At 31.8% G+C, this 24,192-nt stretch overlaps 1 protein-coding gene across 1 annotated transcript in view; it reads right to left on the bottom strand.

Moving 5' to 3' along the window:
- LOC129226948 (ankyrin-2-like) overlaps positions 1 to 24,192 on the bottom strand; it is a 227,201-nt gene that overhangs the window by 75,622 nt on the left and 127,387 nt on the right. The window contains exons 24-26 of the mRNA XM_054861576.1: positions 21,234 to 21,458; positions 19,367 to 19,527; positions 17,939 to 18,150 (exon numbers count right to left, since the gene is read on the bottom strand). Coding sequence (XP_054717551.1) covers positions 17,939 to 18,150; positions 19,367 to 19,527; positions 21,234 to 21,458 — 598 coding nt within the window. The remainder of the gene's footprint in view (positions 1 to 17,938; positions 18,151 to 19,366; positions 19,528 to 21,233; positions 21,459 to 24,192) is intronic.

Genomic DNA, 24,192 nt, shown 5'->3' with positions numbered 1-24,192 from the left:
CATAGTACTCAAAATATGGATATTTTCAAGCTTAAATTAAATTTTTCATTTTAAAAACATTTTTTTTTATCATTCATTTGCGAATGTTAATTTAAAAGTGTGTTCACTAATGACTTTTTAAACTTGATATTTTATCGAAATGTATATGTAATTTTTTTTAAAGATAAATCGAAAAAAATCATTTTTTTAAAAAGAAAATCATATATTTTAGCCCTCCTGCTAGACAACTAATTATTTTTTTATTTGGATAAATATTTTTGTGGCACATTTGGGGGGCTACAGGGGCAACGTTTTATCAAAATGAAATTTCGAACTTCCAAAAAAATATTTTTTTTTTAAAATTCGGCCTAGTACAAAGGACTAGTTAGTTCACTCTTTCGGGCGCAAGTCGGCACGGGTTGCCGTTGTTCAAATTACATGAAACATTTTTTTACAAATATTTTAACTGTATACTTCTTAGTTGTGGCACAGTAACAAATGACATTTATTGCAGAGCTGACGGCCACTGAGTTGCTAAAAAGTTTAGCCACCAGTTCTGGAGCTACAGGTTGAGCCTGGTTGAGTTTCATCGGTAGATGAAAAATTGAAACTTTCCTATTTAAGTAAAATAAAATTCATAGTATAAACGAAACACGAAAAAACTTAAGCAAGTCTGTGAATATGAATTTAAAGGCCTACCAAAAGCAAATAGAATGCCGATTTAAATAAATTGACACGAACGATGTCAAGAAAATACTGCAACTGAAGCCAGAAGTAATACTCCCCCTCCCCCCCAATGACACATTTTCCTCAAATTCTACGGAGTACCTAAGGCCCCTATTAATACGAGTCGGCGCATCTGCTTAAGATCAGCCATTTTGGATCGGAGCGCGTGTTTGAATGATTGTCTTTTCTGGCGAGTTATCGCGTTTGGTGATTGTTCACTGCTAGCGATTATTAGCTGCACACACACACACGTGAATTGTTTATCAAAAAAAATATTATTTACGGCAAATTTAGCGAAACACGAAACTTAGCTGTGGTAACCCTAGCTCCGCAACAATGAAAAATCCGATTTCCTAACTTCTGCTGATGCGTCGGCCTATCTATATAGCGGCTCTAGGAGTACCCATTAGTCAGGAATACCCCTGATAGATTAAAAGTAGCAACAGAGGTTGTAAAACAATTACATTTAAAGATTAAAAATATGGCAATGTAACCAGTGAACGCGCAGTCGATAAAAATGTATATGAAAAACTTAACATCTGGCATTGTAAGAGTCGTTCGAAGAAGAATAAAATGGAGAGTTTGATTTTCAACAGACTTCAAAAAGGAGGCGGTTATCAGTTCATACCGTATGTATGTTTTTTTTTTTTTTTTTTTTTTTTTGTTTGTTTGTCCACTCACTGCGTCTCACCCAGTAAACCGATATTGATGATTCTTTTTTTTTTTAATGGGCAGGGGAAGGCTCAACTTAGGTTCCATTACTTTGTTTGACCATATTTGTTCTTTAGAAAAAAGTTATGGTCAAAAAACATTAAATTTCATGCAATTTCCCTATTAAATGATTAAATATAAAACCCATTGTTACAAAAGTTTGGTGCCATAAAACAGTTACATTAGGAGTAATTGTAATTATAATTTTGAATGTAGGATTCTTTGAAGCAAGCATCAAGTTTCTTGAATGTAATTGCTGTATAGTGGGGATAAATCTAACCTGGTAGGGAGGTATTGCAGCGATTAGGATCTGCGTAGCCTTCACAATGCTACACTGTAAAAAAAATCCGCAAAATTTACGGAAAAAAACTGTCAGCCAGGACGCCAGTTTTCTTCCGTTTATTTTACAGAAATCTTCCGTATTTTTATTATTTATTCAAGCTGATTTATTATTTTATGAAGATTAAAAAATGAAACTATACTTTCATAAATACATTTCGATATTTACTATACTACTACGAAATACATGTATACAAAGGTAAATTTCCGAATATGCGTCTGTAACAGATGACAAAAAAAACATAATATTGATTATGATGCAATGAAATGGAAGTTGCAAACGATTTAAGACTTACTCGCTTTTTATAAATAAATATAAGATCAAAAATTCGAGCACGAGAACCAAAATTCAAACACGCGGGCGAAATTTCGGAGATTCGAAGAAAAACAAAGTACGCGGTGAGGCAATGGTAACAGTTAACGCTTATAACCGGTTCCAGATTCAAAAAAACAGAGAAATCCTATTTTTACGAACTATTTTACGAATTTTATTACGAACAGTTTTTTTCTGTAAAAAATACGGATAACTTCTTCAAAATTTACAGTTTTTTTTACAGTGTATCAGGTTAGGTTTGCCTCAACTATAGCAGTATTTTTATCGTTATCATTTGTGCCAATAATAGATGATCTGGTCTGAGTAAAGGATACAGGATTGCATCGCAAGCAACTTGTATGCTGTGAAATGTAAATTAGTTAGGGAAAATCTAATATTTAAATAGTTATAATTAAATTAACACACAAATGAATTCCAGAGAGGACCAAAGATACATTTTAGTGCCAATCGTTTAAGGCTTGTTTATAGTTTTTTTTTAAGTATAGAACATTCTTATAAAAAAAATAAAGTGAAGTTTCGTGATAGTAACTTCTTACTATTTCTGAAATACATTTACACTAAAAAGAATGAAATAAAAAAATTCTGAAAAAAAATAGAACCGACTTCAAAATTGCTCTAAAAAGTGAAAAATAATTTTATTCTTTAACAATCATCGATAATACTTTTAAACATAATTTTTGAAGTTGGCGCAAAAACGATCGATAAAATTCATTCACAGTCATAACTCAACTACAACTATAAATTTAACCAGGCCCAGTTTCTTCACTACCACACGCATTACGCATTGATAACAGTATATTTAAGTAACGATAAAAATGTTTCGTTCCTAACTTTTGGATGATTTTTTGATAAAAATATGAAAGAAGCATGGTTACAATGGATTTTACTTTTTGTTTTTGCGCCAACTTCAAAAATTACATTTAAAAGTATTATCGATGGTGTTCAAAGAATAAAATTAATTTTCACTTTTAAGAGCAATTTTGAAGTCGGTTCTACTTTTACTTCTTTTTACAAAAAAGGAAGTATATTGTATTCGCGAAAAAAAATTCACTCAAAAATCGACCTTAATTTCCATTTTACTCACCGCCGAATGAATATTGAGTTTTTTTTCCCCACTCGACCACACGTGGATAAGTCCCTAAGAATGTATAGACACGCAAAATACCCATAATGACGATTCCCGAGTTAATTACAACGAATTTTCTCGTGACGTCTGTATGTATGTGCGGATATGCGTCGCATAACTCAAGAACGGAATGTCCTTGAAAGTTGAAATTTGGTATGTAGACTCCTAGCGGGGTCTAGTTGTGCACCTCCCCTTTTGGTTGAATTCGGGTGTTTCTAAAGGGGTCTTTTGCCCCTTTTTGGGGGGAAACTATTGTTAATTTCAATGTAAACTCAAGTGGTGTTATAATATGGTAGACACTTGGCGATATATCGCCAGTCTTTTGGTCACTATGTTTTGTCCCCAACTTGGCGACAAATTTGGCGATTTTTTTTAAAAATATGTTTCAATTTGGCCACTGTTGGTAATATTTAGAGAGAAGACTATTGAATCACATTAAAATTGCCAGTAATGGGGAAATGACTTTAAATTGGAGTAAAGGGAAGTCATGTGATGCTCGTTTCATCACGTCATCAGCTCGTTTTTCAACATTTATGTAGGTAGGCGTTATATATTGATTTTATTTAAACACCTTTTCTGTTGAATCTGGGGTTTAGAAATGTGTATGTACGCCTAAAAGCTCTTTAATTTTCGGCCATGTATAACAGGATAACAGTTGTCAGAATAGCAACTCGCACAACAGTTTCGGCGCATGCGCAGTTATCTGTTGTTCGAATAACATAGTCAGACAACTAATTTAGTAATTTACTGAATACAGACACCAGTAGTCTGAATGTACAATACGTTAATTATCATAACGTTCGAAGAAAATTATATTTTAAAAATAGCAGAGATTTCGGTGAATTTTCAGTAAATTATTAAATTATTGCTATTACAACTTTCTTTCTACAGAATTAAATTTTGGAAAAATATCTTATTTTGAAATTTAAGCAAGGAAGGGAAACTTCCTTCCACTTTTAAAATATTTCTAAGGCATGTGCTGTTTTCTGTTAAGCTACATGCTCAGTTTTCAAACCTCCTGGAAAAGTCTTTAAAAAGAAAAAAAAAAAAAACCTTAGCACATAGTAGATGTTAACTGTAAATATGCAGGCGAACCAAATGACCTTTTTATTTTCTACTACGAGCAAAGCCGTACGGGTACCGTTAGTTGCTAATAATAAAGCTGAAAAGTTGTCCGGATGTATGCGGATCTCTGTGACACACATTGCGCCTAGACCTTTCAGCCGATTTTCGTGAAATTTGGTACAAAATTAGTTTGTAGCATAAGTGTGCATCTCGAAGCGTTTTTTTCTAAAATTTCATTTTGTTCTTTCTTTTTTCAACTTTAAGCTCTTTTTTTAGCATAAATCTATATACATAAATGGCTACTTCTCTATGTGTGTAAGTATGTCCGGAAAAGCTTCAAAACTGCTGGGCCGATTTTAACCATTTTTTCACCATAGATAGTTACATTATCAGGGAGAAATACAGGCTATAATTTATTCCTAATGAACTTAATTTAAAAAAGCTATGTTGGAAAACAGTAAATTTCATGTAATTTCCCCATTAAATGATTAAGTATGAAACCCATTGTTACAAAAATTCGTTGCCTTACAACAGCAATACTAATAATAATCATAATGAAAATTTTGAATCAAGGCTTCTCTAGAGCAAGCATGAAATTTATTGCTTTCTCAGGATTTTTATCCTCATCTAGGCCAATAATCGATACCGGGACTAAGTAAAAAGCCAATTGATTTTGGCAACAGTTAAAAAATAGAAAGTGTTTATTGTCTAAAAGGTAGAATTACGGTAACCGGGTCGCGTTGGTGTATTTTTTCCAAAACTGCCAAAGTTGGCACCTACGACTCAATGTAAACAAAGTACTAGAATGTAAACAAAAGAAATCATCCAATGAAAGTTGATCTAAAGAAAAGGGGCGGAGCTTCGGACTGCTCAAACTATCACCTTAGCAACTGCAACTGCTTATTAACCTTTTTCTTTCTCTGATCGCAACCGTAAAGAAGCAAAAAAAGAAGCATTAAAATTCTTTTTTCCTTTTTAAAATATTGCAAAATATAGGAAGAAACAAATGATAAAGTTTTTTTTTTTAATACAACTATTTTATTTTTCTGACTTAGAAATTAAGTTTGCAGAAAAGATAAATGAGAGGTAACTTCTTCAAGATGTTAACGTAAACGTGGGAAGATAAAGAGCAGTATCTACACAAATGAATTTGAGACATTGATTAAACGTGTTTTGGATTCAATACTAACAATAGCGAAACGATGGAATTTGACCTCTTTTTTTTTAGTGGAAAGCAAATAAGCAAAGCAAGCTTGTACAAGAAAGCAAAAGTACAACGCATGACAAAAATGCCAAAAAATGTAAAAAATTAAAATTTGCCGATACTGCTCTTTACGTTCCTATTGCAATATAATAAATTCATTTTCTCCTTTTTGATGAATTTTTTTGAATAAAAAAATATTTAGAAGCGGATTTGTATGAAAAGAAATAAAATATCATGATGTATGTGAACGAAATGGTTCAGGACGTATATATTGTTACTTTTTTTTTATCAACATGTTTAATTTCCTAAGGAACATTAAAATGAAACAAATTCTACCAAAATTTAACAACTGCAAAAGTTGGATAGAACACGACATTAGTCTGAAATAATCTGAGAAAAAGACATTAAAAATACATAATTAATTAAGAATGTTTAATTAAGACTTAAAACGATCAACTAAATAAGTTAAATCACATCAGAAGATGCATTCAGAAAACGTTATCATAATTACAGTTATAATTTTAGCTTACTGAATAAGTTATTACGAGAATTAATAAATTTTAAATTTAAGATGGAACAATAAAACATGAAGGAAATGACTTACTGCGAACACATTCAAAAATTATCCAAAAGGTATGAATAACTAATTTTTAAATCTATAACTTAAAAAAGTTAAAAGTGACAACATTTCGCGATGTAAAATTTCGTAAAATGTTTCGAAGATCTAAAAGTTGAAAAAACACAATGTGTTGCCAATTTTTAGAAAAAAATCATCTTTGAGAAAATTAAAAATTTTATTCAATAGAATTAAAAAAGAAAGATTCATTGGACAAACAAATTACAATTTTGTAATGGCGAATTCTGAAATGGTTGATTGGCCAAACGAATAGCAAATCAGCTTCGGTCTAGGGTTACCAAAATTGCTCCGTCGCCAAGGTAAGGTAGCGGGTTGCCAGAATGAAATACTTATCGCCGCGACCCGGTTACCGTAATTCTACCGTCTAAAATTACACAGGTCTTCAAAATTCGGGTGATGAAAAAGTGCCGTAATGAGTGACTTTTATTCTTTTGGGTGCGCTGATTTAAAATATGACATCTATATTTCTCAATCACATAAGATATTTTCACCAATTTGACTTAACATATAGACAGAAAAACCTACGTTTTCCTATTCTGGCGCTGTTTTTTGTAGCCAAAGACTACGTAATAATGTTTCTCGGCTTTCACTATGTAACAAAAATATCACCATTAAAAAAACTTTAAAACTTTTGTTAAAATGTAAAATGGTAGACCCGCTACCTCAATTGGCGACAGAGCAATATTAGCAACCCTACAAATAAGCTGATTCGCTATCCGTTTGGCCAATCGGCGATGCACAAAATTGTAACTGATTTGTCTCATAAATCTTTTTTTTTTTTTTTTAAATTCTATAGAATTGTATTTTTAAATTTCTGAAAGTTGATTTTTTTTTTTTTTGAAAATTGGCAACGTAAACTGTATTTTTTCAATTTTTAGATCGTCGAAACATTTTATAAAATTTTACATCGTGGAATGTTTTTCACTCTTAACTATTTTAAGTTGTTGATTAAAAAATTAGTCATTCATATCTTTTGGATACTTTTTTTTTTTTAGATTTTGCTCGCCGTAAGTACTTTTCTTCATGTTTTATTGTTCCATCTTTAATTTAAAATTTATAAATTATTGTAATTATTCAGTAAGATAAAATTAAAATTTGCAGTTTTATGATAACATTCTCTGACTGGATCTTTTCGTGTAGTTTAATTTATCTAATAGATTATTTTTTACTGTTACACTTTAACTGTACTTAATGGCGTTTTCTGTTTACTTGACGATTTATTTCATACTTTAAAATCGTTTTCAATCCATCTTTTAATGTTGTTAAATTTTGTTAGAATTAATTTTACATTTTTTTGTTCCTTAGAATTTGTTTCAATGAGTAATTTAAATTTTAATGGAGTGGTTGAATCATTTTTTTAGAATGGTATTTTACATTTTAACAGAGCTTTAACGTCACTTTGTAGTATTTTAAATTTATTTAGCAATTTTTTAAAATTTTGATACAATGTTAATGTTACATAATGTTTCGTTTCCTTTTTGCTCATTTCGCTCATTGCTAGTTATGTATTTTGTTCGAATAAAATGTGCACGCTAGCCAAAAACAGCTTAAGTTATTATTTTTATTTATTTATTTATTTTTCGCATTAAATGTTTTTGAAAACTATCAATTATCTGTTCCAAATATCCACTCCCCCACCCTTTTTTTTCTTTCAAGTATTTAATTGTTTTCTCTCTTAAAAAAAATGCTAGCCATACTCTATTATTTCCTAAATTAGGTTTAATAATATGTTTCTTTGTATATTTTGTTACATTATCATCATTTAAAAGAGGAAAAAGACTTTTAACATTTTTTTTTCCTTTGCGGTTACGATCAGAGAAAGAAAAAATTTAACAGACTCCAAGACAGACAGGTTACCAAGGTGATAGTTTGAGTCATCGAGAGCTCCGCCCTTTTTTTTTTTTTTTTTTTCGGTCTATTCTTATTGGTGATTTATTGGTCCTTAACATTGAAGTACTTTGTTTACATTGAGTCGTAGGTGCCAACTTTGGCTGTTTTTGAAAAAATTCGCCAACGCGACCCGAATAATCCGCTAACTAAATTAGGAAAATCTTAACAGCACAAAAACTTTTATTAATTTGTCTTTGTGTACAATTTCAAACACTCGCCAAGTTTTACTACTTATTTTGGAAACATTTCGGATGAAAATGTTTAGCATAATTTTATGGTCAGCAAAAATATCTCAATATTTGGCAACAACATCTCATCGACGAAAAATTAGTAAGAGTTTTACAAAGTAGGGAAGGGGAGCATTAGTTAAGGTATCTCAAAACGATTACCACAAATTTGGTGACATTTTAAATCGCACCAAGAACCCACAGCAATATGCTTAAATGTCATCCTTTCGTTTCCAACTAAAAATTATTTTGTTCTTTATACTTATTGCTTTTTTACTTTTATGGGTAAGGGAGAAGCTCGGGTTTTAATCACATCAAAGCGGGGTGTTTTGAGTTCTTTCAGTAACAATAGAAAACGAATGAAAGTAGCGATTGTTTCTCACAATTATTACTGACCCAAGCAACGCAGGTTTTTTTTTTTTTTTGCTAGTTTGATAATATAGGGGAGAGATATTTCAAGTACATTTTTAAGTTTTAGGTCATTTTAAAGCTTGGAATTTCTTGCATAAGATTAAGTTTGTTCGAAGTTTCTACAAGTATCTACAGTTTGAAATTCTAAAAATTTTTGGAAAGAATCTTGATTTGTCTCAATTACGTTGAAATCTTGATACAATATACTGTTTTCTGATGGTTTTAGCAATAAAAACAAAATTCCTTTTCCATCTTTGATGATTAATGGTGCGAAACAGGTGCCCTTTGTGACACTAATTTCCATTAAAAAATTTGAGATGTGTCACGAAACTCCCCCGTTTGTCGGAAGTTCATTGAAATTGAGCAATTCTCTTTTTTTTTTTTTACGTTTTAATAAATTTTGTCAAAATGTAAAATTTTTTTTTCGCATGCTTTCTTTATATGTTAAAAAAAGTAACGTCAAAGAAATTGTGAAGAGAAGTCTGTGGCGGGCCTGTATCCAGAAGACCCCATACCACCTACAGTCCTGAAATTTTGTGCAAAACAACTTCTAATCCCGGGGATTTCCACCTGGGGTTTTTTATTTAGAACTAGTAGCACCCGCACAGCTTAACCAGAGGTAGAAAGTTGAAAGGTCTTTTGGTTCGCCTGTATATTTACAAATAATGTATGATAAATTTCTCGCCAATTGGCTCGGCGCATGTTACGGTTCCACGTTATAAAAACTTGGTAATTTACTCGTCCATCTTATAATAATTTTGCCAGGGAAAATCTTCTTAAAACTGGAATAGAAAAAGAACAAAAACGAATTTTCGAAAAATCGCTTTGAGGGGCACACTCCATGCTACAAACTAATTCTGTGCCAAATTTCATGAAAATCGGTCGAACGGTCTAGGCACTATGCGCGTCAGAGATCCTGACAGACAGAGAGACTTTCAGCTTTATTATTAGTAAAGAAGATTTCGATTTTTTTTTGTAATTATTATTTTAAGCTAAAATTTCACTTAAATTGCTCACTAAAGGGATGAAAATTTTTATCAAGAGCTACCTCCAACAAATTTTATTTGGAGCGATTCCGCCTAGTTCGGGATCTATATTGACCTTAAGTTTCCACGTGAGTGCTTATGTTAAGGTTTTTTGAACTGTTCAAAACTGAACGAAAAATTGTTCAAATTCAGGCTTCCTTTATATGTTCTTCATCAAGAGCTTTTCCCAACAAAGTTTGTTTGAAGCAAATCTGCTTTTGAACTCGGGGTTTATAGTAAGTCCTAAATTTACACGTAGGCGTTTATTTATTTATTTGTTTATGTATTTATTTATTATTATTATTCTTTTTTGAACTGTTCAACACTGAAGAAAAAAAACTTGCTCAAATTAATGAATAAATTATGGAGCATGGTGTCCTTGCCAACATTTTTCGAATAAAAAAGAGTTTGCTCGAATCGGACAACACCGATAGACACACATTTTTCCCATCTCAAAACTCTACTTTCTAATTTTTCGATATTTTTTCCATTATTTTTATACTTTTCTCTTTTTTTGTTTTTGTTCTTAGCTATATTTTTAAGAAAATTCTTCTTTTATGTTTTTTCTTCTTTCAACTAGTAGGCTAAAAAAGATACTTTTTGAAGTATTACTTTTTAAATCAATAAATGATATGCATTTAATATGAATTTCTTAGTTAGGCTGAAAAATTACGTTAAGCATAAAATTTGCTTCTCATAATGGGGTCGTTTCCAAAATTTTAAAAGTATTTTTTTCTGAAAGAACATGCTTAAAAACATAGTATCTGACCATTTTTCAAATAATTTGTTTAAGTTTAATATTTTTAAATATTACTTAAATTAGTGTGCTTTCAATGTTTATACTTCTGCCGATGACATCACAAATGATGAAATGCCATTCAGTGTTGCCATTCACATAACAAAATATTTAATTCGCATCTTTACTCACGTGTATTGGCAACGATATGGTTGATAGCAAGCGTAGAGCGCAATTTTAATTCGCTTCTTGATTATCATAGCGTGGAAACGCAATAGAAAGATGCGCCAAAGAGCATCTTTGCTGACGACATCAAGACCACGCCTTGTTTGAAAAATTTGGACATTTAAAAAAATAATTAAAAAATAACTGTTGGGAAAATGAAAGTATTTTCTGGGTCCAAGATATTTTTTTGCCTATTCTATCAATTTCAGTGACAAAAAGTACTACTTTTGACTGAAGGAAACAACCCCATTATCAGCTTCAACTTAGATTTTTGACGGTATAAACCGTCATTTTACATATTACACCAGTTTTTGACGCTTGTCAGGATAAGAACAAGTTTTTGGCGTTAAAAATCAACTCTGCAAAAGGCTCAATGTGTCTTAAAATAAGTTTATGCTTACTTTTGTAATGTATCTGCACAGAATGGAGGTAAATGGATTGCTTCAGTTTCTTTCTGATAGTTTTAATTTATATAGTTGATCCAGTTCATTTAAGGCCAATTTGTTATACTTGCTAGATTCAAACAGTATTTGCTTTCATCCACACTGCAAATTATCACCTACAAATGTGCCCTTTATTTTAGAAATTGTGAAATGCATCAGAAATTGCATCGAAAAAAATGTTTGATTTTTGCACGAATCAACGTCTTATATCTAGACTGGTTAGACTTTTGATAACTTCTAACATATCTGCGTAAAAGACAATATAAGACTGATATCATCTTATACTGAGATGTCTTAGAAGTTAAGAAGGAGTAAAAAAATGTATGTGTGGCTCTTTTAACAACTAAGATTCTTTGAAAATATTTAATTCTTATGTTAAATTAATCCCTTTTAACATTTAGTGAAGGCTTGGGGTCAAAATGCTACCTCCTGTAATTCTAGCGCTAAGAAATTCAAATAAGGAAACACTCACTACTAAATTATTGCGAATAAAAAATTTGGTTCTCAGTGTAAATAACATCAACAAACTACGAAAGACTTCGAAACTTGCCCGTATAATAATACTCTCAAGCAGCAAGTATTATTTTCAGCCATATATAAAATTACGAAAATTTAAAAGAAGATTTTAAAGAGAAATGAAAGAAATATTGGTTACAGAACCAAATTTTTTAAAAGCAGAATGTTTTTCGTTTAAGGTTGATAAAGAATTTGAAAGTTAGAAAAGGAGAAAGACAGAAGAAAGAGTAGAGACAGTAAGAAATTCAAAATTTTTTATTTAAATTAAATTATTTTCTACACGATGATTTATGGCTAATACTTGCTACATGAGAGATCATAAAATAAGTTTTGTACTCTATACAGAATTTTACACCAAAGATCAGAATTTAACACTTAAGCTGCCTCAAAAAACCTTTCAAGTGCCATAAGTGCACTCTTAAATAGTGCTTGAGCTGTTATAAATCACTTAAATACCTTACCAGTATTCAATGCAAATGTGATTTAAAAAAAATGATTAATCATTTTTAATCTTTATTAACTTTCCATTGATTTTTTTCAATTTCAGTATCAAAATTTTTATTTGATCAATTTCATTTCCAATTTTAATTTGATTAATTTCGATTTTTATTTGATCAATTTCAAACAATTTTTCACTTGATTTTTGATTTGATCAATGTCAATAAATTTTTATTTGATTCTTTGATATCATCAATTTCAATAAATTTTTATTTGTTTTTTTGATTTAATCAATTTGAATCAGCAATTTTGATTTGATTTTTTGAATTGATCATCTTTTTGAGTTTATCAATTTCCATTTTCTCCTTTGAGAATGGTTTAGAAGACAGATGAGATTGAAAAAGAAATTAATTATTTTTTTTTCTTAGTATTAAAGTTTGTAAAAGCAGTTTTAAATCACAAAATAAAAATTGTCACTTTTTTTTAATTTAAAATGCTTGCAGTTATTTATCAATTTATTTTAGCCACATCAAAGAAACTCTTAGCAATTTTTAGAATTGTAAACTAATATCTGATTTTTTAAATAAAATGAGTTAAAAATCTATACCTAGTAAAATTTTACGTAATGATCTAAAGCATAAATGAAAAGATTGAAAAGGTCATTTCAGAACAATAAAAGAATTAAATAACAGTACTACAATTATGTCTAGAAAAAAGTTGCTTAGACAAAATATATTCAGAAACAGTTGTCTAAGCAGTTTTTCAAACGTTTTTGTACCATGTATAAAATACTTACGCAGTTTTTTTTCTCATACATACTGTAGGCAATAAACGTATTGAAAAATATATTTAAAAAAAATCCTGTATTCACGAAAGTAAGTCCTGTAAGTCACGAAATTCAAAAATGTTTCTGAAGCAGCAAAAGTGTTAAAGAAACCAAACACGCTTCTACAATGCAACGTTGCAGTAATATATCATTGATGCAAACTAGTTTAAAACTTTCAGTGAATTAAGTGAGGTCTTTTTCCCCATAGTAATCAGTTTATACATAGATAAAGATAAATTAAGATTTTAAAATCAAGGTTAGAATATGATAAATCGATAAATAAATGTAGAAAAGAAGAAGAAGTAAAGAAAAAGTATCATTTCATTCGGGCAGCAAGCTCAATAGCAAAGTCATTCATTGATTGTATAGGTAAATAAGTAAATATAGAAAAGTAGCCAAAAGTATAGAAAAATAGCATCACATCATGAAAGTAGATTTGTAACTGATGCGTTTAATCGACTGAAAAATAAGCAAATAAAAAAATATATTTTTTTTAAAAAAATAGACGAAGTAAAGAAAAAAAGGCATCGTTTCATTGAGGCATCTCAACAACTGACGCGTTGATTTACTGCATAATAAATTAATAAATGAATATAAAAAGATAGACGCAGTAAAAAAAAAACATCATTTCACTGAAGCCGCTTAATAACTGACGCGTTGATTGATTGAATAAAAAATAAATATAAAAAAGTAAACGATGTAACGAACAAAAGCATCATTTCATTAAGGCAGATCAATGACTGACGCGTTGATCGACTATGTAATAAATAGATAATAGTAATAAGACTAAAAAAATTATAAATATTACAAATCATCACTTCAATAAATGAAGCTTATGACGTGTTGATCGACTGTGAAAAAAATGAATTAGTACGTATGAGAAAGTAGACGAGGTAAAGAAAAAAGTATCGTTTCAATGAGGTTGTTCAATACAGCACAATCATAGTATACAAAAAGGAAATAGTAAAAATATAAATAAATAGATAAAAAAATGTAAATAAAAAAAATGTAAAATTAAATAAAAACGTTCATAGGCAAATAGTTTAAGTTCTAATTGCCTGAAATTTGTACAAATAAATAAACCGATAAAAATGTTTATTTAATTCAGATGAAATGAATCACTAATGTTTAATAACAATCATTATTCCTTGAATGAAAATGAATAACGGAACGCAGTAACTGTTCGGAGCAAAAAACAATTGCTTAAAAAAGTGTGAGAACCACAAACAGCAGAGTGTCGATTATCCGGAAAATGATTAACCGGATGTCCAATTAACCAAATGAGATAAGAAATGCGCGCTTTTTTTCGACTTCCATTTTTTTAAAATATCGATCTATGATTTCTATGTGCATTTCTCTTATAAATTAGGTTTAAAATATACACTGTTAAACTTAAAACTTAACTTCTGAAATGACATGCATTTTTGTGATAGGAAAGCCTGGGAAAGTTAGCTAAAAATATCCATTTTTTGAGCTGTCTAATTATTCAAGTGCTTTGTTGACCGGATCAAACTCGGACCGGACCGGTCTGAATGATCAGCGTCCTACTGTAATTAAAAAAAAAAAAAAAAAAAACGCTCATAGCCAAAGAGGTTCACATAGATCTGCCATATTGGAGACTTACAACTCACATTAAATTAATTGGCTTAAAAACTTCTGTATTCTTTTTTTTTTCTTTTTTTATTAGTATGTAAATGTTTGAAGACAATGATTATTTGTTACTTAAACTACAACTGACCATTTACTTTTCAATTTTAGTCAACTTGCTACACAATTTTGTAGATTTGATCAGTCAAGTATTTAATGATTTCATTTGGATACTTCGTAAATTGTCAAAAACATACTTACGGTTTAAGAATGATTTTTGCGGTATCAAGAGAACATTGCAAAACGAAAATAAATAAATCAAAAGAAATGACATTAATTTTTAAAACAAATAATGAAATTTTTAGTGTTTTGAGGAATTATCACTAGGTTGATACGTTCAAACTACTGCTTGAACCCCTAATAATATTTCTTTCCGTAGCGAGACATCTATATACTTGAAGATTTTAAAATGCGAAAAAAAAGGAAAAGAGAAAAAAAAAACTGATTAGCACGAATACTCAAAACTATATTACTTACAAATAAAAAACGAATGAATTCACGAAAATAAAAGTAGCAATAATAATAAGGAAAAGTCTTTAAAAAGTAATAAACTGATGTTGTTAATATATTTGATATAGTTCTGAAATAAATAAATAGCTTTTCAATTAAAAAAGTACATCATTTGGCACATGATATGAAATATTAATCGAACATCAGTATCGATATATACACTTGCAATAAATATATTTCTACATATGCACACTCTACGCATTCAAATCGTAATCTAAGCGATTTTTTAACATGATTATGATCTTTGTACTCGGGTATATCACATCGTAGACAGCATGAGTTTTTGTAACAAAATATGCGACTGCAAGTTTTTTAGCTACAATAACGCAGTCTTAATGAAAAATCGCTTAAAACCCAGTTTGAAAGGACAATCCCTAGAGTTAATTTGTAAGAGGATTAAGAAATTTTGCACAAATTACAAAATTGACTATATATGTAAAAAATATTGTAATTCTACAATCAATAAATAAAGAATAATATTCTCAATAATCCACAGTTTGAGTTGGTCTTAGAGTTTATTAGAATTGAATGTACGTCCCATAATAATGTTACTTTTAAAAACAAAGTAACATCTAAAAAAAGGGGGGGGGAGGTTTTATACGAGAACTCTTTTAAACAAAAATTTTAAAAACCACTCATAAAGTAGAAAAACTTAGACATCCTCTTGAATTTTTACCACCTGTTAAAATTTAAGTAATTATATCTTTTTATTTAGTGTAAGATTCATTAGACAAGTTTGGAAAAGGGAGGAGATCTACATATTTTAAATTTATCTCCTGAAGTATAAATGGTAGAAATGCGCTAATATATTTCTTTAGGAAACTTTTTATTTGGCTTTTTCTATCAGCTCAAATATGAAAGAAAGATAATATAAAATGGGAAATGATTTTATAAATAAATGTTTCTGTATCAATAGAGTAAAATGTTTCACACCTTGAAGGGATAATTTTTTGCAACAATCCTAAGATTAGTAATAAGTATTTGTAAGGATGAGCAATTCAAAAACAGCCTAACTTTTGTATTTAATCCGTGGAAGACTAAAAAACATTGCTTCAATCTAAAAAATAATTTTAAGTTTCAATATTACAATCGACTGTATTTGGAATAAAAACTTAATTACGAAAACAGAAAAAGGATCCCAGTATCAAAAAACAGTAGGAAGACTTTGGCACTGATAAAGAAATAAACCGATTAAGCCATAAACTTCAACAAGTAAATATCATTTCTAAACTATTTAACCATAACAGATAACACAAGTTAAATACATACAAAACACTTTTGTTTCTGGTAATAAAACTATTAGGTACTAACTAGAATATTGTCAATTTCAACTTTTACTCACTTTAACTATAATATCAATAATTGCACCTCATTATAATATGTCAACATTTTCAATACTACGTAAAAATATTTTTCAATCATAAACGTGAACAAGCAAACTATCAGAAATTCAACAGCTCAAAAATATTCGCGGATTAATAAATACTAATTTCAAAACTTTTGATCTAACAACTGTTGCCTTTGCTTATTTGACAAAACTACAGTTAAAAGTACTGAGGAATGTCTGACAAATTTTTATTGTAATATCTCTGTTTAAGAGTACTCCGTGAAGTTACGCATGATCAAGTCTACACGTGGTATAGCTAGCTGTTTTCTATTGGAAATTTCGAGATTTGGACTCAATTGTACTCACTATTTACAGGCAACGATCAATGTCATAATATTCTCGATAGCACAACCAACAACACGCCAAGTCAAAGTCACAGGGATTAAAGTCCTGAATCGTAGAATAAAGTGTAGCGACACGTCCGCCATTTTGGGGGTAAACGATGCGTTTTTCCTATGTTTGCTGTGATGAAGTAGCATGTTTTGCTTCTTGATTGTGATTTCTTATTAACTCCATGTTAATGAATAATTAAGAAGCACCACAATCAACAATCAAAACGCAGTACTTTGTTATTAAAGAACACATTGGAAGAAAGTGACTTTTAGTCCCAAAATGGTGGACGTGTCCCTACCTCAACTACTATCTAGGGCTTTAACTGGAACGTCCCAGCGAGCACAATAGTCGCAGTCACCAATTGACAGAGTCGTGAAATGTCGTAGGAGTCACGTTGCGACATATTTCATGTGATTTCACTGTGGCGTCGTTGCAACAGGTTATTTGTGTGTAGTCACCAAGAGACACTATGAAGATGTCACTGCATGGTACTTTCTGACGTCGTCACGGAATAAAATTCGAAAATTGCTGCAACATGTTGATGATACACAACGTGCCACGGTAAAGTTAAAGATATCACAGTGAACACAATAGTCACTGTCACTAAGTGACAATAGTGACAAAACATTGACATTGAGACAAATGTTTGTTGATTACACTGCGACTTCGCTACAACAATTAATTTGCGATCAGTTACATTGTGACGTCGAGAAGACATCACAGCAACGTCACTTCGCAACGTCACCAGTTGGTGATTTTACAGTGACGTTTTGTGACCGTCAAGCGTTGAGAATCCTTATGTGGCAGTCCCAAGACTTTCACATAATGACCCCATTTTAGTAATTGTGCTATTAGGGATATTTCAACCAAGTTTCAAAGAGTATAAAAACAAAAATACACTTCAAATCTTCATCTGATGTTAAAAATAAATATTAGAATGCTATTGGCACAATCCAGATTATCTGGAGATCCACAAGAGTGAATTCACATAGACGAGAAAAGGTCCAGTTTCGGCCACATAAACTGCACAAACCTCGAAATCCATCTGGATTTCTTTTTAAAAGGTTTCGGTTTATTGCTCGAAGCTAACTTCTTGGGGCACGGGTTTTTATCCCCTCTACCTTTACGAGTAACATTATTTCTCACGTGATTAGCATAAGTTTCCTTGTGTCCTCCAAGTTCGGGTGACTGGCTACTATTTACCTGAAGCCCAACTCGAATTTTCTTGGTAAGCGCCCCCTCGGGGAAGATCGCTTGGACTTGGGGCACAACAGTAGAGCTAACCATTCCTCCTTCCGGACCGACCCCATGCGATTCTTGCCGAACTCTGCAGACGATTGCGAAGTATTGGGGAAAGTCAGTGGTGAGGATACGGGTAATTCGGTTGGTATTCAAGTCCTCCAAGGCACTCAGTTCTGAATAAAAAAAGAAACAGTGTTCTTTAAAAAAAATCGGAATGATATATCAATTATATGCAGTTGACTTCAGATATTTTGATAGGAAAATATTAAAGTTCAAAGTATCAAGACTAAAGGACGGATTTGGCTTCTGGTTTTAAATAAGTATATTAGTAAAATATGAGCTCACGACCGCCAAGGAAGGTGATAAGTCGCAGTGATATAGCTAGGGTTTTTGAAAAGAGGGAAAATACTCCTCGGTATTTTTTTTAAGGAAGTAGAATTCATTTTGGAATTGTGAAATACATAGAAATATTAAAGACCCTAATCAGAATAGATGGCAGAAACTTTTTTCAGGATGAAATGCAAGATGACAGGAAAAGAAAAGATGCGTATTAGTGTAAAATATTTTTAGTCAATTTTAAATTTTCCAGTTTACATTCTTCTTTTTCTTGTCTTTTCTTTACTTCTTTCGACAAGTTGTGAAATGTGCGTTTTGTTTTCTTTCATATTTTATAGTATCATAGTGCCCTCAGTGTATATTATTTATTCAGTGACGGATTCACGGGTTTGAGGAATGCTGCAGTACATGTTTGGGGAAACTGTCTGTCACATAACTATATGAAATATTAATCGCAAGCATTTTTATATCCCCCTTCAGAAGTCCTTATGATCGTGAGGACCTCTCGCAAGTGCAACAGTTGCGATATCGTAAATCCGCCACTGCATTTATTGACACACATGTTTAACCACAAAAATTTTTTCTTTTAAAATCATTTTAAGCATTTTCATGCATTTGAAACATTCGATATCGTAATTTTTAAACATTTTGATTAATTTTATTATATATAAATATAAAAATTAGTTATCCGCTGACACATAACCACGATTTAGGTATTACTTCACAATTATCGGAGATAAGTGAAAAAAGACATAAGATACATTTTGAAAAAGGGAAACCTCAAAAGATTATTTCCATATTGGCTATCATGATTTTGGAAAGGTTTGTTACTTATCTTTCGAGTATTTATATTTACGTTTATTTAAAATGTATCTGCTTCAAAAATAAGAAGAGTTTGTTGATACCCACACACACACAAGTACTGCAATATTATATCAACAGTTATCAATCCTCAGCCCTTTATTACTTTACTAATATTGTTTCTTCATAACTTATTTGTTAACTCATTCATTTTCGCAAGTTACAATTTTGGCGTCGAACTAATTTCATTACCTTCTCCTTCAAAACTCTCGTTCAAAACTTCTTGAACAGCTTCTTCCGACGCTTCCAAGGTGTGTTCTCTCCAGCTTTCGCCGGTATCACTCCTCAAGATAATGATTTCTCTTTCTTTGCCTCTTGTTGAAGCAAAATGTGGCACCTCAATGATGACAGGCCTACGAAGAATAAACATTATGAAAAAAAAGAGAGTTTAACGAATAGCAATTCATTGGTCAAATGAATGAAAGTATATTTCAAAGTATATGCAAGCGAAATGTTCAAAAGAGTAGAAATGGGGTCGTTCCCAATATTTTTAAAATATTTTTTTCTGAAAGAACATGCTTAAGACCATAGGATATAACCATTTTTTTAAATAATTTGTTTAAGTTTAATATTTAAAAAAAATATTTAAATCGATGATCCTTCATTGTTTACATTTCTTGCCGATGCATCAGAAATGATGAAATGCCATTTTGCGTTGCCATTCACAGAGCAAAATATTTAATTCTCATCTTTACTCACGTGTATTGGCAACGATATGGTTGATAGCAAGCTTAGAGCGCAATTTTAATTCGTTTCTTGGTTATCATAACGTGGAAACGCGATAGAAAGATGGGCCAAAAAGCATCATTTGTGACGTCATCTAGACTACGCCTTGTTTGAAAAATCGGACATTTTGAAAAGTTAATAAAAAAATAACTGTTGGGATAATGAAAGAATTTTCTGGGTCCATGTTGTTTTTTTTCTTTTTTTGCTTATTCTATCAATTTCAGTGACTAAAAGTACTACGTTTGACAGAAGGAAACAACTCCATTATCATTTCTCTTAGAATTAATTTGAAAAAACAAATTATAATGAATGTTGTTCAGAAAACTGGAAACTGTCGATGACGTGCAGTTTTATGATTCACACAAATATTTACGAAGAGTTTTAAATCGTTTCTAAGTTTGAAGCATTGCGCAAACTTTCGTCCGAATCTTTTTTTTTTTTTCATTTTGCCGCTGTCACTATTCATATAATCTGACATTTTTCGAACGCTCAAACATCTCTCTATCTCTCTCTACGCACGATTTCATATTTTTTTTATTGCTTCCATTAGTTCTTATTGTTAAAGGTTGACCGGCTCGTTCTGTATTTTTAACAAACTTTCTACTGTTTGAAAATAATTTAGGACTTTCCAAAGTTTGACTTCGTGACATGCCAAACCATTTTTTTAACAATTTAAAATATTTAGGTGGATTTTTTAAAAATTTCATGAAGAATCTCAAATTAGGCGTGGCTCTAACTCAAAGCTTATCATAATCGCGTCACTTCGGCTAAGCAATATCTTACTGCAACAAGAATGAAAAACAATTTGAACTATATATCTTCTTCCTCCGTTTCGGTTTCTTGATCAAATCAGCGCTTCCTATCCCTATCTTGGTCTCGTCTGCCTAGTGGCTTGTTAATAGGTATAAAATCGGTGCAAAAGAATGCGAGTCTTTGTAGTCGTCCATGTGGCATACGTTGGACGTAATGTATCCAATATTGGCAGTATTAATTGTATCTTCTATGCAGAATTTTGTTTTCTCTTTGCGTTAGTCTTCGTTTCTAATCTTATCGAGGTATAGGTAGGGCCTATATGTATAAGGCCAAAGTAACGTTCGTCTTGCACCGAAAGTATCTAAGTCAACTATACATTCCATTTTCCTCCTCGACACCGAGCTTACAGGTGCCTAGTCCGTTAGAAAAATCATCACACCTCGTATAATCATCTTCAATAGAACAATTTGAATAGAATAACAAGCATTCTACTTTACCCTTATAGCGTTTATATTATACAGACATGAATGCTACTTCAGCAAATAAATTTCACTTGAAATGACTCGAATGTTTACTTTACCCGAGAAATTTGGCAGAAACGGGCCCCATCTCGAGGATCCTGGAAGCGCAGGCCTCCCCTTCCATGAGGGGTGGTGGGTGGATGAGCTTCTCTTTCCTCAGGTAGCGACAGGTGATTCTCATGGGCATGGCCGCCTTCCGTGGTGGGATGATGACCCTCACGCCGGAATGGCGGCAACCTCGCATAGCACCGCCACGGGCGTCTACCATGAAACTCACTAGGAACCTTCAAGCAGAAATTATCACAATTTATGGAGGAATAAAAACGTTGACAAAAATTAAGCTAGTTTCATTTCTTTTCTTTCTCAAAAAAAAAAAAAAAGTAATTAGTGCTGGCCAAATTATTATACTAAAGAGTTTTTTTTTTTTGTTCACTATTTGTATTAAAATACTATTTATTTTACTGTTAAAGTACAATACAAACTGTACACTGATTATTACGTTATTTTTGCATAATTTAATGTTTGCAGGTGGTAGCACTGTTTGCTTTGTTAATGTTCTTTGTTTATCTACCTACCAGGTACATAACCTCAATCAGCTTAAATAGTTCACTAGTTCTTTTTATTAGTGTGTTCTGTTATATTTAAAGTTAGTTTTAGGTAATTAGTGAGTATGTGTATGTAAGTATATATAATAGTGAGTATAAACAGTTTTTTTACCTCTTTTTTAAAAAGTTAAGAAATGGTGTAAATTTTGCGAAAAGTATGCCAAAAGGACTTAAAATGCTCATCAGGAACAAGGGAATGCATACTAAGTATTAGATAATTATTTCACTGTTCGTTAATGTGTATAGTTATGTAATCAATAAATAATTTGCTTTTAAAACAGTCTTAGTCTAATAATTTGGCCAGCACTGTATATCCATTTGTCCAGCTTTTCCAAGAGAAGGGTTTGAAGTTTACTCGTATTTATACAGTGAGATCTAAAAATAACCGAATACTTTGGGCATAGAATAAGCGTGATAATATTTTTTAAAACTTATCAATATACAAAATAGGATCCATTTAACTCAATACAACGTTTTGAACGGTGAACCAATTTATCCATGATACACATCTTAAATTCGGTTTTCAGTTCTAGAATCAGTTCTGTAGTACCTGTGTCACGGCTGCTCTAACGGCTGGAAAATTATCGTGAAAAGCTATTCAATGCAGTTTTCAGTTTCAGAACAGAAAATAGTTTTGTGCCCTCGATCATCTTTCGTATTCACCTGATCTATCACCGAGTGACTATTTTCTGCTTCCAAAACTGAAAAACTGCAATAAAAGCTTTTTACGAGGACGTTTCAGCCTAATATCCTTGCATGCGATTTTGCTTACAATCCTCTAACAAGTTAATAGTCCCGGTCATAAAAATATTTTTACCCCATCCTCCAAAAGACAAAGCAAAAGGACTCAAACCATGCTTATTGTCTTTGACGTTGCTTCCCAACGTTAAGTACACTGTAAGTGTATTTTGCCGCAACATCATTTCTAGTAAAACAACAATATACGTTTTTTTTTTTTTTTAAATAAGAAAATGAAAAGAAAAACAAATGTACATTTTTAAATTTGACTTTCCGAATAGTATACAAAAAGCAAGAAATTTATTACATACATACACATAATCGGACATAATCAAATTCGAGTCTTTATGTAAAATGAGTAGGAAACTTGTGTTACAAAAAACGGACATGTTACTTTATTTTTTTACTCATCTCGGGAAGCGTAAAGACCATAGATCTAGTATAACCTAGATACGCAACGAGGAACCGTTCTATGAGCAACTGAATAGACGGGCAAGCGTCCAAAGAGCAGTTGCTAGCGACTTTTTGCGAGGCTACAATCAGCTTGCATCGGTTGCATTAACTGGAGATTAGTGTTAGCAGTTACATCCTTAGCGGCCACGCTTTTTCCATTTATATCAAGTTTCTCGCATTCAATGGTGGTCAGTGGCTGCTGCTGTGGAGTTGCGTATCTAGTTATATTAAAGGGTCTTTCAATAAGAGCGTTTAGATGTTGAAATGAAATAAAACAAGCTCTTTTGTGAGGTATTAACGAAGCACTTTCTTTATTTAAAAGGCCAATGAATTCCTTTTGTGTAGCATATAACAATGCTAAAATATCTCCCGTTGCTTCTCACGGTGGCACGGATCCGAGAGGTTCAACGTTCAATGACTTTGCTGTATAAATTCGGTTGAATTTGAGCGATAATCTTGGTTAATTGGCTTTTAGAGCATCAGTCGATTTCCGTTTATTGGTACATACCTGTAGCTTCAGGAAACACCAAAAGAAAAAGTGTAGCTGGAGCAAAACACGCTATCTTTGTGACCAATTTCACATCTCCTCTGCGAGAGATAACCATTCCCTCAAATGCAGAAAGTGTTTCATGACTTCCACTGTGTGGCCGTAGCATCGTCCTGCAGGAACCACATGTTACCAATGTCCAAATCGTTCAGTTTTGGCCAAAAGAAATCTATTGTCATCGTTCTTCAGCGCTCACTGTCAACGGTGATGACCTCATCAATTTCTTTTTCAAAAAAGTAGGAAAAAATGACACCGCCGGCCTAAAATTCTCACGAAACAGTAAGTATTTGTGGATTCATTGTCATCTGTTGATCCTCGTGTCGGTTGTTGTTTTCCTATATGCATCTGTGACTGTGAAGGGCTACCGCATCTGTCGTAAAATGGGCGCAAGGCGTGCAATACTTGCGAAAAGGAATACTCATTTTGATAATGCAGTTTTATCATTTGGACATGCTGCCTCAACTCCATCTTGCTATGTTAATTTCGCATCAGTGACTAAAGAATAAACAACAGATTAGACAGACGTCACCAAAACAACTTAGCCGTCACGAGCCGTGAACATCTACTCGCGCCAATTGAAAGATCCTTTAGATCTATAATGGTCCAGATCCCATGGCCCCTCCTCTTGGCTACGCTGCTACTTGCCGCATTAAATGTGTTGAAATTAAACGGACC

Source organism: Uloborus diversus, chromosome 7, assembly GCF_026930045.1.
Source record: "Uloborus diversus isolate 005 chromosome 7, Udiv.v.3.1, whole genome shotgun sequence".
Classification (NCBI taxonomy): domain Eukaryota; kingdom Metazoa; phylum Arthropoda; class Arachnida; order Araneae; family Uloboridae; genus Uloborus; species Uloborus diversus.
This window is presented reverse-complemented; position numbering and strand designations above follow the sequence as displayed.